Source organism: Bubalus kerabau, chromosome 21 (assembly GCF_029407905.1).
Source record: "Bubalus kerabau isolate K-KA32 ecotype Philippines breed swamp buffalo chromosome 21, PCC_UOA_SB_1v2, whole genome shotgun sequence".
Taxonomy (NCBI): Eukaryota; Metazoa; Chordata; class Mammalia; order Artiodactyla; family Bovidae; genus Bubalus; species Bubalus kerabau.
In genome coordinates, this window is record NC_073644.1 from 59740691 (window position 1) to 59755426 (window position 14736).

General features: G+C 47.0%; 1 protein-coding gene across 1 annotated transcript; it reads left to right on the forward strand.

Moving 5' to 3' along the window:
- Window positions 1-212: 212 nt before the first annotated feature.
- On the forward strand, window positions 213-11212 carry ST8SIA3 (ST8 alpha-N-acetyl-neuraminide alpha-2,8-sialyltransferase 3). The gene is given in 7 exon segments (XM_055559312.1): window positions 213-301; window positions 2301-2427; window positions 2429-2531; window positions 2534-2834; window positions 4319-4438; window positions 6845-7402; window positions 10293-11212. Coding segments are annotated over 7 exon segments (1581 nt in total). The 3' UTR covers window positions 10576-11212.
- Window positions 11213-14736: the final 3524 nt, after the last annotated feature.

Sequence of the window (14736 nt, forward strand, 5' to 3'; positions counted from 1 at the left end):
CCTAGATCGGGAAGATCCCCTGGAGTAGGAAATGGCAACCCGCTCCAGCATTCTTGCCTGGAAAATTCCATGGACAGAGGAGCCTGGTTGGCTACAGTCCAGGGGGTTGCAAAGAGTCAGATAAAACTTGTCGACTGAGGGTAAACGCGCGTATGTGCATGAGCACACACACACACACACACACACACACTCACACTCACACTCACAGAAACATGGCAGAAGAAGACGTGGCCCTGGTTATGCAGGAGCTTCGAGCCCAGGAGGTCACCACTTTGAGGAATTTGCAGCCCACAGAGAGGCCGTAGTGTCAGGTCCACCAAAGCCCATAAAATCAGAAGTTCAAGACAGGAAGATATCATAGTCATCCTGGAAAACATCAACTTGTTTTATTAGAAAAGGCTCTTGAAAACCAATTTCTCCCCTCTGGCTTCTGTCCTTAGTGCTTGCTGACCATTATTGGAAGGACCAGTTAGTCAGTCAGTCAGTTCAGTCGCTCAGTCGTGTCCAACTCTTTGAGACCCCATAGACTGCAGCACACCAGGCCTCCCTGTCCATCACCAACTCCCAGAGCTTGCTCAAACTCATGTCCATCATGTCGGTGATGCCATCCAACCATCTCATCCTCTGTCGTCCCCTTCTCCTCCTGCCTTCAATCTTTCCCAGCATCAGGGTCTTTTCCAATAAGTCAGTTCTTTGCATCAGGTGGCCAAAGTATTGGAGCTTCGGCTCCAGCATCAGTCCTTCCAATGAATATACAGGGCGGATCTCCTTTAGGATGGACTAGTTGGATCTCCTTGCAGTCCAAGGGACTCTCAAGAGTCTTTTCCAACACCACAGTTCAAAAGCATCAATTCTTCATCACTCAGCTTTCTTTATGGTCCAACTCTCACATCCATACATGACTACTGGAAAAACCATAGCTTTGATTAGACAGACCTTTGTCAGCAAAAAGGACCAGGCCAAGAGTATAAAGATAGAGGAAAGAAACCACAGCTAACTTCAAAGGACAGAGCCAAAGAAACATGTGGGTTGCTTCTGAGCATTCAACAGCATGACTGAAAATGAATTAACTTTTGTTTCCAAGGGACATTAAACCAGGTAACACGTGAATATGCTAAAACAAACTGAAAGTCAAGCAACACAAAGTGTTATCTGGTGAGCTTTCCCTCCACCCTCGGAGGCAGCCTCTCTGCCTTGGCTCTTGGACTCCTCCAAAGAGAGCTGTGGGCATTCATAATGGATGGAGGTTTATCATACTCCTGCTTCTGGTCTGGGGCTTCCCCATGGCTCAGCGGGTAAAGAATCTGCCTACAATGCAGGAGACACAGGAGACGTAGGTTAAATCCCTGGGTTCAGAAGATCCCCTGGAGAAGGAAATAGGAACCCACTCCAGTATTCTTGCCTGGGAAATCCCATGGACAGAAGAGCCTGGTGAGCTACAGTCCATAGAGTCGCAAAGAGTCAGAAACAACTTAGCAACTAAGCACTCAGGCGGCTTCTGGTCCAAGCTAAGCTAAGCTTCAGGGCAAAGTTGAGCTGCCCATCCTGAAGGCCGGGCCATAGGGATGAGTCAGAAAAGTGCGAAATGGACAGTTAAATCAGAGTGACCTGCTGCAGTCCTGGTCAACTCTGCGGCGTGCCTGTCGTCTACTTGCAGTGTGCTAGGAACCAGACACAGGGAAGAAAGAGGGGGGAGTCCAGCCCTCCACCCTCACAGCTCACCTTACAGCTCTGCTAGGTACGGCCCATCTTCTAGAGAGAAGTAAAGGATGCGCTGGGCAACCCAAGTGGATAGAGGAGAGATTATGGAAAATGCCAAGAAGGTTTGAGATGCTCACAAGGCCCAGTGGCTCTCCAGGGCTTCCTCGTGGGGTGCTAGGGCAGGTGCTGATCAGTGGGACCGGGCTCAGTGGTGAGCAAGAGAAGCTTTTTAATATCTGTTCCCAAAACCACTGTCCCAGCATCTCAGAAACACCCAGCTGGTGTGCGTCCTCCAGGACAGCCCACTCAGTTATTTATCTCTGTATTCCACGATATACTTATAAAGCAATGAACTGTCCACGGAACTAAGTTTGGGCGTCTGTCTGGCCACAGGCATCGCTCTCGCCGGCACCCTCGGCGGGGAAGGCCGCGTAGACGCGGGCTGCAGCCTTCCGAGCCTCAATTCGCCTCCCTCCGCCACCTCCCCTTCACCTCCCTCCCCCGCCCCTCCCCCGGTTATTTGGGAGATTAGAGTTCATTAATTAAATCCTGTGCTTAGATCGAACTGTAACATTATTCCAATCACATTTGTCTTGCAGGCGGCAGAGGAGATGGCAGCCTCGCTGGAAACGCGCGGGGGAGCCTGAGCCGGCGGCCGGAGACGCACGGCGCGCCGCTCCAGCGCCGCGGCGCCGCGCAGACCCTCCGTCTCCCTGCTCAGCCTCGCGGGCCCGCTCGCCCCTGCCTCCCGGGCCCGGCTTCTCTCTGGGGCTCCTGCCCACCCCTACCCCGGGGCCCCTGCGCGGCTCCCCTGCCCGGTCCCCCTCCCCCCGGCACATACGCTGACACGCGCGCGCGAACACACACACTCACACACACACTGACACGCCAGCGAGCTGCTGGCCGCTCAATGGACCGATTTCCCCGCTTTTCCTGATCCCAAGCCGGCCCGGGATGAGAAATTGCAAAATGGCCCGGGTCGCCAGTGTGCTGGGGCTGGTCATGCTCAGCGTCGCCCTGCTGATTTTATCGCTCATCAGCTACGTGTCCCTGAAAAAGGAGAGCATCTTCACCACTCCCAAGTACGCCAACCCGGGGGCGCCCCGAATGTACATGCTCCACGCGGGATTCCGGTGAGTGCGGGGCCTCTGGGCGCCCGCGGGTTATCTAGTTTATGGGGGCGGGAGGTCGGGGGGTGGGGGGAGGGAGGGTGTTTTGCCTTCTCCGAGACACTTTGGGCAAGATAACTGCGTGGACCTTCCATGCCTCGCTCTGATTCTTAACACCACCGCCACCCACCTCCTGCTTTTTTTTTTTAATCCGGACGTCGTCCTCATCAAAGTGATTGCATTCTCATATTCTTCTTTGGCATCCCTTCCCCGATTTCAAAAATGGGGGGTGGGGTGGGGTGGGGAGGGTGGTTTAAGGAGAATGATGGTGGATGGAGAGGCCTTGTGTGTATCTGGGAGTGGGCATGCAGAGATGGACATGCGTGGCGGTGAGCGCCTACCCCGCGCGCGGACCGGGGCGAGTTAATGGCGCAGGCGCCGGACTCCTCTGGCGCGCTCTCCTGCTTTCCTCCCCCCACCCATGAGCCATCAAACGAGGCGCGGGTCTGTTCTCTTGCAGCCCCTGGGGTCCTTGACCTCGATTCTTACCCACCGCCCTGCCATCGCCCCCCGCCCCCACCCCCCAACTCTTTCCGGGATTTCCGCAATCCCCCCGCCCTCTGCGGGAAGCGAGCCGCCTAAGGGCCGCCTCCCCTCGCCCCGGGTCCAAGTCACCGCCGGGCGCGAGGCTGGACCGAGAAGGCAGGCGCCGGGCGAAGCTTGGCGGAGCTCGTGGAGACTCTCTACCCCATCTGTGACCGCACCCCCACCCCCACCCCCAAGAGCTCTGCCAACAGAGCATTCAAGAGGGGCTGGTGGCGAATACGAACTGCACCCTGTGGTCTCAGCCAGACCCGAGGTGCGAAACCCAGGGAAGGAGTGGAGCGGACGTCCGGAGGGCCCCCGGTCAGGGGATAGGGGCTGAAATCAGACCGAGGCTCGGGAAGGAAGAGGTTAAGGAAGGAGCCATCCCCCAACCCACCCCCCACCAAGCTTTCCCCAGGGTCTTGGGTTCATCTGCCCTTTTCTCCAAAAATCAATCGGGCCGCGGCGCGGGGGCGGCTCGGGGGCGGCGCGGGCCTAGCCCGCCTGGGCGCGGCCGCTGTCCGCGGTGCTGACTCCCCGGCCCTTCCGCCCGGGCGCGGCCGCTGTCCGCGGTGCTGACTCCCCGGTCCCCCTGGCGCTGCAGCTTCTGGCCGAACGCCGGGCTCCCGGCCCTGCTCTCCGCGAGACGGCCATTTTATGGTCTCTCCCTCGCCCGGAGGGATGGACAATGGAGACGGGCTTGCCTAGTTTCCCCTCTTCCTCCCGAGTGTGTGTGGGGAGCAAAAGGTGGCCCAGACGAGCAGGGGCCTCTGGGGCGGGATGTCACCGAGGGCCTGCGCCAACTAGCCGCCCGCACCACCACCGTCCCCTCCCCGCTGCCATCCGGCCGGACCTTAATGGCTGCCTTGGCTCCCCCGAGCGGAGCCCAGCGCGTTTGTCTGTGTACTCATGCCCCTCTCCAGGTCGCAATTTGCGCTGAAGCTTCTAGATTCGTCATTGGTGCCCTTTCCGCATTCTGTGACTCATGAACTCCAAGCCAGACCTAAGTGGACGTTTAATCGGACAGCGTTTTTACATCAAAGGTAGGATAGGAGATCCAGGAGGTGTTCTGAATTCTGGAGCTCAAAACCAAAACAAAACGAAATAATAACAGAACAACAGAAATCCACTCCCCCCAACCCGAGGTGTATCTGCATTGCCTTCTTGGCCTGACTACACAAAGGCTGATTAGTAACCCTTTTCTGTTTATGGAGTGCCCCCTCATAAAAGGAAAACATCAATAAGGCCAATTTGAAAAGAAGTGGGGGGGGGGGTAGATATTTCCAGTATTCTCCTTAACTTGAGCTTAAATTGAGCACTGTGATTTATAAGTAACATGTGTGGCTAATACTGCCAAAGCCATTTATTTAAAAAAAGTTAATGACAAAAAGACCACCCAATGCATTTTCATTGCCCCTCACTGGAAAAAAGAAAAAAAAAGTAAAAAAGTATTGTCTCACTGAAATACAGAAGACACTATACTTCATCCCCAACAAATTACTAGTGAAAAATCTTAGCCCAAATATATGCAGATGTTTAAGTATGGTTTTTTAACCTGATTGTTCTCATTAAACTTTTATAGCTTTTAATATATTGTAAACGCTACCAAAATTACTTAGTTGTCTTACAGCAGCTTCATTTATACATGGAGTGTGTGTGTGTGTGTGTGTGTGTGTGTGTGTTTCCTTTCTTTTCTTTTTATCTTTTTTGAGGTGGGAGAAGAAGGATGAGATTTATGCAAATGTATGTATTTTCCTCAGTGATTTCTGGTCTACTCTTAGCAATCCCAGATAAGCCATTACTTCTTCCTTCTTGGTGGGATAATTATGCTGCTAAATGGAATGTGAGCCATCTAGTGTATTCATTAGGGGTATGAATACTTATTTTACAAAAGTTTACTTTACCACCCTATTTAGGGTGTTGTGTTTTGGTCATAGAATTTCTAGTTATCGCACTCTTTTAATCCAAATGATAGAATTAAAACAAATTCAGTAGCTATCCACAGTACATGAAAATGTTTACTTGAAAAGCTGGCATAGAGTCATATGATTATGATTAAAAAATTTAAAACACTGTTTAATTATCAATTAGTCCATGATAATAATTGATTAATTCTAAAACTCTGAAGTTGTTTTTTTTTTTAACTTTTGTGGTTTTAATCCAACTTAATTTTCTAAGCAGCCCAGAAAATTGTCATGGGTCAAATCTATTATATATTTCCCAAAACATATTTCTGTCTCAGTAAAAATGTTCTCCCCACACTAGGCCATGTGATCCAAATAACCAATTAGAACAATATTTCCTTCTCAAAACTTCCCTTCTTTCAATCCATTTATTAGGTAATCTTTAATTAATTTGCCCAGTGTCACTTCAAGCTTTTACCTTTGTAACAGTTTGCAGTGAACACTTAGTAACTTTGGAAGTTTGCTTTAAAGCCTTCAATGTATGTCACTCTGCATTTTGACAACTTGAAGTAATTTTTTAAAAAGTAAGATTCCAGGTAAAGTGATAGTATGCAAAGCATTTAGTTTCATTCCTGCCATTTTTTTTTTTTAGGCAAAAGATAGAGGAGTTCAATGATTTCTTAGAACTGGATAACCTAGTAGCAGAGTAACACATGACTGATTTCTCTTAAGTATTTTAAATAGCAGAGATTTTAAGAGGAGATAGTTAACTTCACTTAATGCTCAACATGAAAGCAACCAGAAATTAGTGCTAAGTATCACCCTTGCCTGTTTATCCTCTGAATTCTTAGAATATACACATGTTTTCAGGATTTACAATAGCTTCTTTTTCTAAAGAATTAGGTTTCTCTAACTTAATTGGGTTTCTATATAATCAAGTAGAAAAAGATTCCTTTTTCATTATTCAAAGGACAATAATGAGATTATCATCTCATTTCTATTAAATATTCAGCTACTCCCACTGCTATTACCATTTTCATATTTTAATAATAGATAGTACCATACTGACTCATATCTGTTTGACTTTTATTTGGACACCAATAATATTTGATATTCTTCATACACTATAGCCCAATAGCAAACAAGTAGTCCCTAGTTGCAAACTGTAAGTCACCAATGTTTGTGCATTAATGTGAGCTCCTTGGGGTCTGTGTAAATTGTCTCCCTGTATCTTCTGACACAGTTTGGCCCATGCCTCCCCCTTGATCAAATACAGTTTTTGGGTAGAGCAGAAACCCAAAGAATCAGCAACTGAAAACCATAAATCACAACATTTAAAAGCCTTAGAGGATTACACCCAGAATTTGAGAGACTAGAGCATACCTGTAATCCTGAAGCAGTTCTCCCTTCAATTATTATGAGCGTATAATCTTTCTTGGGTTACGTGTGCCTACAGTTCTTGCCTGAATGAAACAGTGTAAGACCTAAGATGGAAAATCAGTTCTTTTGAATGGGATACATTTAATGAATCTCTTTTTATTTTAGGCAAGAAATTCTTCAGCATGTCGATGTAATAAAAAACTTTTCTTTGACCAAGAATAGTGTTCGGATTGGACAACTGATGCACTATGATTATTCCAGCCATAAATACGTTTTCTCTATTAGCAATAACTTCCGATCACTGCTTCCAGATGTGTCTCCCATTGTGAATAAGCGTTATAACATTTGTGCTGTGGTTGGAAATAGCGGGATCCTGACAGGGAGCCGGTGTGGACCGCAGATAGATAAGTCAGATTTTGTTTTCCGTTGCAATTTTGCCCCTACGGAAGCTTTCCAAAGAGATGTTGGAAGGAAAACCAACCTTACCACCTTCAACCCCAGCATCCTGGAAAAATATTACAACAACCTTTTGACCATTCAGGACCGTAACAACTTTTTTCTCAGTTTGAAAAAGCTTGACGGGGCCATTCTTTGGATCCCTGCCTTTTTCTTCCACACATCGGCCACTGTTACCAGGACATTAGTTGACTTTTTTGTTGAACACAGAGGCCAGTTAAAGCTCCAGTTGGCTTGGCCTGGAAATATAATGCAACATGTCAACAGGTGTGTATGTTTTATTGCCTTTAACTCACACCCTACCAGATGGCAAATCAATATCGTAATCTCTTGGGGGTGGGAGCTAGCTATCTGATTAGTTAGTTGTTGTGGTTAGCATAGTACTTTAGAACACACTCTGACATTTTGTAACGAATGAACGGATGGTTCTAGGTAAGAAGTTCAATCTCTTACCCCAGCTGGTAACCAAGTGTCAAATGGAAGAACTGGTGTTTCATCAGCTTTGCCTCTCCATCCACCGTCCCCTTCCCTGGTGGTAAGCCTAACAAGCAATCATGGAAATCACCACAAATCAATAATTTTCTCTGAATGGACAGCTACGTCCCAATAATGCCAAGAACTAAAGTAGACAAATCAAGTGGTTTTCTTAAACATGCAATTTACTTTAAATGTTCCTTTTTCTTTGATGGGTGGTTTTTTTTTTTTAGATAGCCAAGATTAGAAAACCACCTAGACAAGTCAAAATTGTAAAATCGGCTTTTATCATTGGAGATTTGAGTGCCAAAACATGTGAAAAGTATTTTAGCAGCTCGTTGTTATCCCCCTGTAATTTGAAAGACAGATTAACCAGGATGCAGTATTTTCATCTAGTCTGATGAGTCTTAACTCTGGCTATACCTCAGAATCACTTGGAGAGATTTAAAAAAGTACTCTTGTCTGGGCTCTGCTTCAAGAGATCCTAACATGATTTGTCTGGTGGGGAAGGAGAGTGGCTCAGATACTTGGTATGTCTTAATAATTCCCCAGATGATTCTAATGAGCAGCCAGAATTGGGAGCAGGCATTTAAGGGCTTCCGTGGTGGCTCAGATGGTAAAGAATCCACCTGCAATGCAAGAGACCTGGATTTGATCCCTGGGTTGGGAAGATCCCCTGGAGAAGGGCCTGGCAACCCACTCCAGGATTCTTGCCTGGAAAATTCCATGGACAGAGGAGCCTGGTAAGCTGCAGTCTATGGGGTCTCAAAGAGTCGGACATGACTGAGCACACACACACACACACATTTATAAAATGAAGGGAATTTTATAAAACAAAATTAATTGCAGAATTTTTTTCTATGAATAATCTGAGAAAATCGCCTCACCTCTAATGTCCCCTATTCAAGTAGCCCCAATGCCCTCACATACTCTCCAGGTGTTACTGCAAGTTAGAGTGGGTTCTGGGAGGTCTGGTAGAAAAGGTTATAAAATTTTTATCACATCGCAGATGGGTACGTAGTAGACATCCTGTAGTCTTCTAACATCTTCCAGATTTAAGATCTTGTAGTTGACCTCTCACGTAAGGAGGAATGATCATGTAATCAGCTGGTATGTATCTAACAGGCAGGCTGATGCCAGCATTTATAGTCCACGCTGGAACTTTTTCTTGGAAAGAAAAAGGGCACTATTAAGAATTATGACAAAGATAACAGACAAAATCTGGGGCTATTTCAGTTTCCCAGGATGTATGGTTACCTTTTTAAGAGGTAATATAACCCAGCTTCTAAGTTTAAAAACATATCAACTGAGGTACAAAGAACGAGGTATTTACTGGACATCACTGCCCAAAATGGGCAGAACCAGAATCAGAAGCCAGGCTTCCTGCCAACCTGCCCTGTGGTCTTTCTGACTTCATCATTTTGCTCCCCTCTCACTCCATTTAAGCACAGCTATACCAAAAGAATCATCAGAAGTCATTCTAACTCCTTAGGCAAGAACATGAAAACAAAGACTGAACTTGTGAATTTCCCCTGGAAGGGGAATGTCCATGTGAAGCCTTCAGGTAGTAAAGAAGGGTCTAACTGCACGTGATAGAACCTTCCAGAAGCAGCCGGTGTGGCCCTCCTGGCCCCCAGCCTCTCAGGAGGCCCGTGGAGTAGCCAGAATGACCCACTCAGGCTTGGACCAAACACAGTGGTTCAACAAAACCTTGGAGGAAGTTCAGTCTGTGGAAATCTGATTCATGAACAGTTTGAGTATGCTTGCACACCAGTCACAAGTACATGGGCACACGCATGCACACACCTTCACGCCACAGCAGTCTCAGATATTTGGCAGTTTAGGTAGCAAGGCTTCAAATTACTGTCTAAATATGGAAGGCACAACAACCATTATTTAGCATTTTTTACAAATTCAGAAAGTGCGTAAATACTTTTCTTAGGTTCTGGCACATCAAAGAAGGACTTGGAAGCCCTCGGTTAAGACATAGGAACAGGGAATGTGGTTTTCACAAAAGGGTAGAAAAAAATAAGGCCCCACAATCTTTTCAAACCCACGAAGAAAGATTTAATCTCTGAGTTTGGGTAAGGAAGTAACAGAGGAGGGCCCCTTAGATTAAATACCCACTCCCTACTCCCAAGCGCCCTTTACGTTTGAGAGGCACGGTCATTCTCATTGGTGGGCTTTTACGGCATCGCCAGGGAGTCAGAGACGCCACTCTTTAGGACAACCCAGAGCAGGGCCGCTCCAGTATTTCTTGCCTGGAAAATTCCATGGACAGAGGAGCCTGTCGTGCTACAGTCCATGGGGCCACAAACAGTCAGAACAACTCAGCGACTAAGCACACACACAGATAGCAGGGATAGCTTCGAACGTGGGACTTCCACGGTAACGGACGAGCCCGCGCTCAGAAGGGCCGACACTTGGTTTAATCCTCTGCTTTGCCCTCTTGAAATTCTTGAGTATTTTTTAAATAAGGGCCCACATTTTCATTTGGCATTGGATCTCACAAAGTAGATGGCCCTGCTGTGAGGGGTTTTTTGTGGTCTTCAAGATAGATTCAGAATAGTACTGCTTAAGTTACTTGGATAAATTCACTCCCCCCCAAACTGGTCACAGTGACTCATCTGACGGAAACCTTCAACACTGGGCCCTGAATCCGCCTGTACTTATTATTCCACAGGTACTGGAAAAACAAACACTTGTCACCCAAACGGCTGAGCACAGGCATTCTCATGTACACCCTGGCGTCAGCAGTCTGTGAAGAGATCCACTTGTATGGATTCTGGCCTTTTGGATTTGACCCCAACACAAGGGAAGATCTTCCGTACCATTACTATGACAAAAAAGGAACCAAATTTACCACCAAGTGGCAGGAGTCCCACCAGCTGCCGGCTGAGTTTCAGCTGTTGTACCGAATGCATGGGGAAGGGCTCACCAAGCTGACCCTGTCACACTGTGCCTGAGAACTCCGAGCGGGAAGTGCCAAACGGCTGGTTTAAAAGTGCCCCGACTCACACCGAGTAGCCCGTCAGAATAGACCCCTAAAGAGTCTCTCATAAGGACTGTCTGCCCCTTAAGAGCAAAGGGGTCTTTTCTCCCCTCTGCCCTGCTCTTTTAAGGGTCTTAGCAAGACAGATGCTTTGAAGCCTCATGATCTAAACTTGATTGATAAAGTGACTGTTGCATTGGGAACTCTGCTGCTAATGAAATGGTTTGAAGTATTTTCAAGTTTGTATTTTAATAATAAACTGCCTCCTTTTTTTTTTTCTAGTGAGGATTAGAGCTGTAGTGTCTACAGCTTTGCTCAGATAGAGGCCTCGCAATCAGAGGCCTCTGGGCAGAGGTTTGGGCAGGATTTCAGTTTTGCCTGGGTGGGATCAGACTCTTCGAAATGAAAACAGAGAAAAATGGTTTGCGAATATCATCTCTCTCTTCCTCTCTTTTCCCCGCTGCCCCTCCCACCCTCTCCCTTCCACCCCCTACAACCACTTCCCTGGCCCCACCACCATGGACTTTTATATTTGGCTAGGAGTCATGTTGAAATAGCTTTGCTTGTATGTCTTGCATCTGTAATTGACACGTTCAAGGCTCTGGGTAACTGATGTTTCATGGCAAACTGAGTGGATCATGACGGATCCCCTTGCGATTCCTTTTATAAGAAATGCCCCTCGGGAAGTTCTCACTGGTCCATGCAGCCATCCTGCAGCAGAGCAGCTCCTCTCTGCTGGGAGGCACGTGATCCAGGGCATCTTTGACCATCACTAAGAAAGACTGTGGTGTGGGTGGCGTCTCATCGCGTGACCCTGAGTGCTATTATGGCAAATCATCCTGATGCCACACCTTCAAGGGTGTTCCAGCCTGGGTGAAGTGCCTCCCACAGCCCCAACCCAAGCACTGGACTGGGAATCCCCTCAGAACATAGAGGCGGGGAGTCAGCTTGAGTTTGGTACTTATATAAGAAGAGAAAGGAAGGAGAATACTTAGAAGTTGTTATGGATCCCATGGCCCCTGAGAGGTCAGGGCCTCTGAGAACCAGCAGGGTCAAAGCAGAGGAGGTGCTCTGAGACTGGCCAGGCCCCCATGTGAACGGCGCTGAGGCGAGGTCATCCTGAGTGTCACCGCGTCCATCAGCACCGCTCCAGAACTCCAAGGCGATGGTAGACATCAGATATCCCCTTTCCACTGAAATCAGCTCTACAAATCTAACATTTCAAAAGGAAAAGCCACTGTTTCGTGGCAAGACTGGTACTAAATGAACCCTTGGAACTGGAGATGCATGGGCCTGCTGCAAGGGGTTCACCAGCTGTTCCCCTTTCAGCCTTAGGAGTAGAAATCACATCACTCCTGTCCCCAGCTTTTCACTGAGCAGCACTTTGTTCTTCCAGTTCAGCCCAAAGTCTGGCCAAGTTGATGTTAAATTTTAATAAGAGTTTCTTTCTTCTCTCCAAATGCCAGTCAAGCACATTTATAATACATTTGGGTGGGGTAGCTTGTTCTTTTCCAGAAATCTCATCTAGATTGCTTGTAATGTTACAAATACTGTTTAAAATCATTGCTATTGTTCAGTAAGCAGCTCCCTGCCCCTCCTTGGGAAGGTACCATCATGCCGAAAATCAAACCAAATATAAGTCTGATTTGATAAGGAAGGATGCAGTTCTTATGCTCACGTTCTGCCTGGTTCTGAAGAGGGCTGTTTTCTTCTAATTTTTCCCAGAAAGCTAATCAGGGCAGCTTACATAGATCCAGATACTAACCAGTGACAGAAAAGTCATACAGGTCCAAACGTGTTACCCCTGGTGACACAGCTCACTCCGTTGTGTGAGTGACAATCATCCAAATAGACGGGAAGACATCGCAATGGAAGTTTTGAAGTGGGAGGCTCGATACTTGAAATAATTAGAGGGAGAGATATCCAAAACACTTCTAAATGCAATGATGCAATTTGATGGGCACTCAAACCACATGCTTAACTCCCTTACCACTTTAAAGAGGAAAGTACTACATTAAAAAAGAAAAGAAAAAAAAAAAGAGGAAAGTACTACAGTCTTTGTGCTGTTCTCTGTTAGGGCCACAGGGAGATGGGAAACTGACGGGAGTGTTTAGCTGGATCTTCCAAAGCACTTAGTTCACTTGGTTTCAGCTAAGTGATAATGCCAATATTACGATGAGATGGTTGGATGGCATCACCGACTCTATGGACATGAGTTTGAGCAAGCTCTGGGAGTTGGTGAAGGACAGGGAAGCCTGGCGTGCTGCAGTCCATGGGGTTGCAAAGAATCGGACACGACTGACCGACTGAACTGAACTGAATATGGGCCAGATCCTGACTCTGGAGTTTTAACCCCAATGTGCCCACTAGATTTCACTAAATATGTGGACACTTTGAACCAGGCAGGTTAAAAGAGCAAAAGAACAGAATCCCTAAAGCCAGTTAATTGTTCTATTTGTGGACCATTTAAATTAGCTTTCATCAGAATGGCAAGTTTGGGGATTTTTCTTTAAGTTCAGGGAGACTGAGTAAATCTCACTTCGCTCTTGGCTCCATTTTAACCTAGAGTGAGAGGACTCTGTCGTCTCTCATCATCATTTCATCCATCACTTTCATAAAAACTCAACATGCTGAGGAAACAGACCTGTCTCCCAGACCCAGGACAGAGAGATAAGGCTTATCTCCTGTTCCCAAGTAGGACTTCCTGGAGCTGATCCCAAAAGACCACCTTTCCCTTTGTCTTTAAAAATCTCTGAAGACAATCCCAAGCCCTACCCATAGTGGTTAACCACAATTCTCATAATTTATCCATTCTTTATATGCAGGCTTTATCCTTCTATTGCAAAAAAAAACCCCAAAAACTAGATTCAGTGTGCGGGTAAAGTATTTATCTCAGTTTTCGGCATGTAGTCAGCACTCAATATATGGCACCTTTTACTGTTATTATTATCGGTTAGTTATGCCCTAGACCTACAGTTTCAGCATAGAGAAAAACAGCCTCTAGCTGATGATACAAAAAGTCTTTTTGTTTTTAAAGACTGTTCCAAAGATTAAACCTATATAACTACTGTCCCGACCAAAAGAGTTGCTGGGTCCCGTGAGCCCAGATTAGGAAGTGTGAAAGTGAAGTCGCTCAGTCGTGTCCGACTCTAGCGACCCCATGGACTGCAGCCTACCAGGCTTCTCCGTCCATGGGATTTTCCAGGCAAAAGTACTGGAGTAGGGTGCCATTGCCTTCTCCTTATACATATCCATTTTGTGTTAAATGTCTCACCAGACAGACAGTACTATTAAACTCATAGAATTTCTAAAAAATATGGAACGCTTCTATAAATAGCCAGGATCTCCAAGGCTGTGTGGTCAACAGCAGTGACGTGGGCAGACAGGCCTGTGGGTCCTCCTTCCTGATTCAGCCACAGGTGCCAACCCCCGGTTTTTCCATTGACTTTGCTCTATTGGTTATAGGTTAAGTGCATCCTTTTGTCAGAACCTTTCTTCTTTTTGGTGGCTCAGATGGTAAAGAATTCATCTTCAATTCAGGAGACCCAGGTTCAAGCCCTGGATTGAGAAGATCCCCTGGAGGAGGAAATGGCAATCCACTCCAGTATTCTTGCCTGGAGAATTTCAAGGACAGAGGAGCCAGGCAGGCTACAGTCCATGGGGTCACAGAGAGTCAGACATGACTGAGCAACTAACACTTCTTTTTTTCAGATACTCATGGCAGAGTCCACCCTCACTATTGGAATAAATATCACCATAAAGCCCCCACGTCTGTCTACATGTGACACCAACACAAACGACCAATTCAGTTGCACAGAAAAACAAACAAAAATATTTAACAACCTGCTTAACGCTACTCCCTGGGTTTTCATCAGTTGCTCCGAGTGTCCTGTGCAGGCATGCGGATCCAGGGGAGACAGCGTTAAAGTGTGGTTTTAAGAACCCCTCTCACACCCAGAAAATCTTCTCCATATTTGATGCTTAGACCTCTGCATTCGTCTGCTTTGCTTCTGTGTCTCAAGCGTCCTTGACCGTGGTACAAGCGCCGCGCATTTAGCGGGGTGCGCCTAGCCGTGCTGACTGTCACCGCCGGGCCATCTGCGTGACTCTGATGCCAGGCCCCGACCATGGCGCT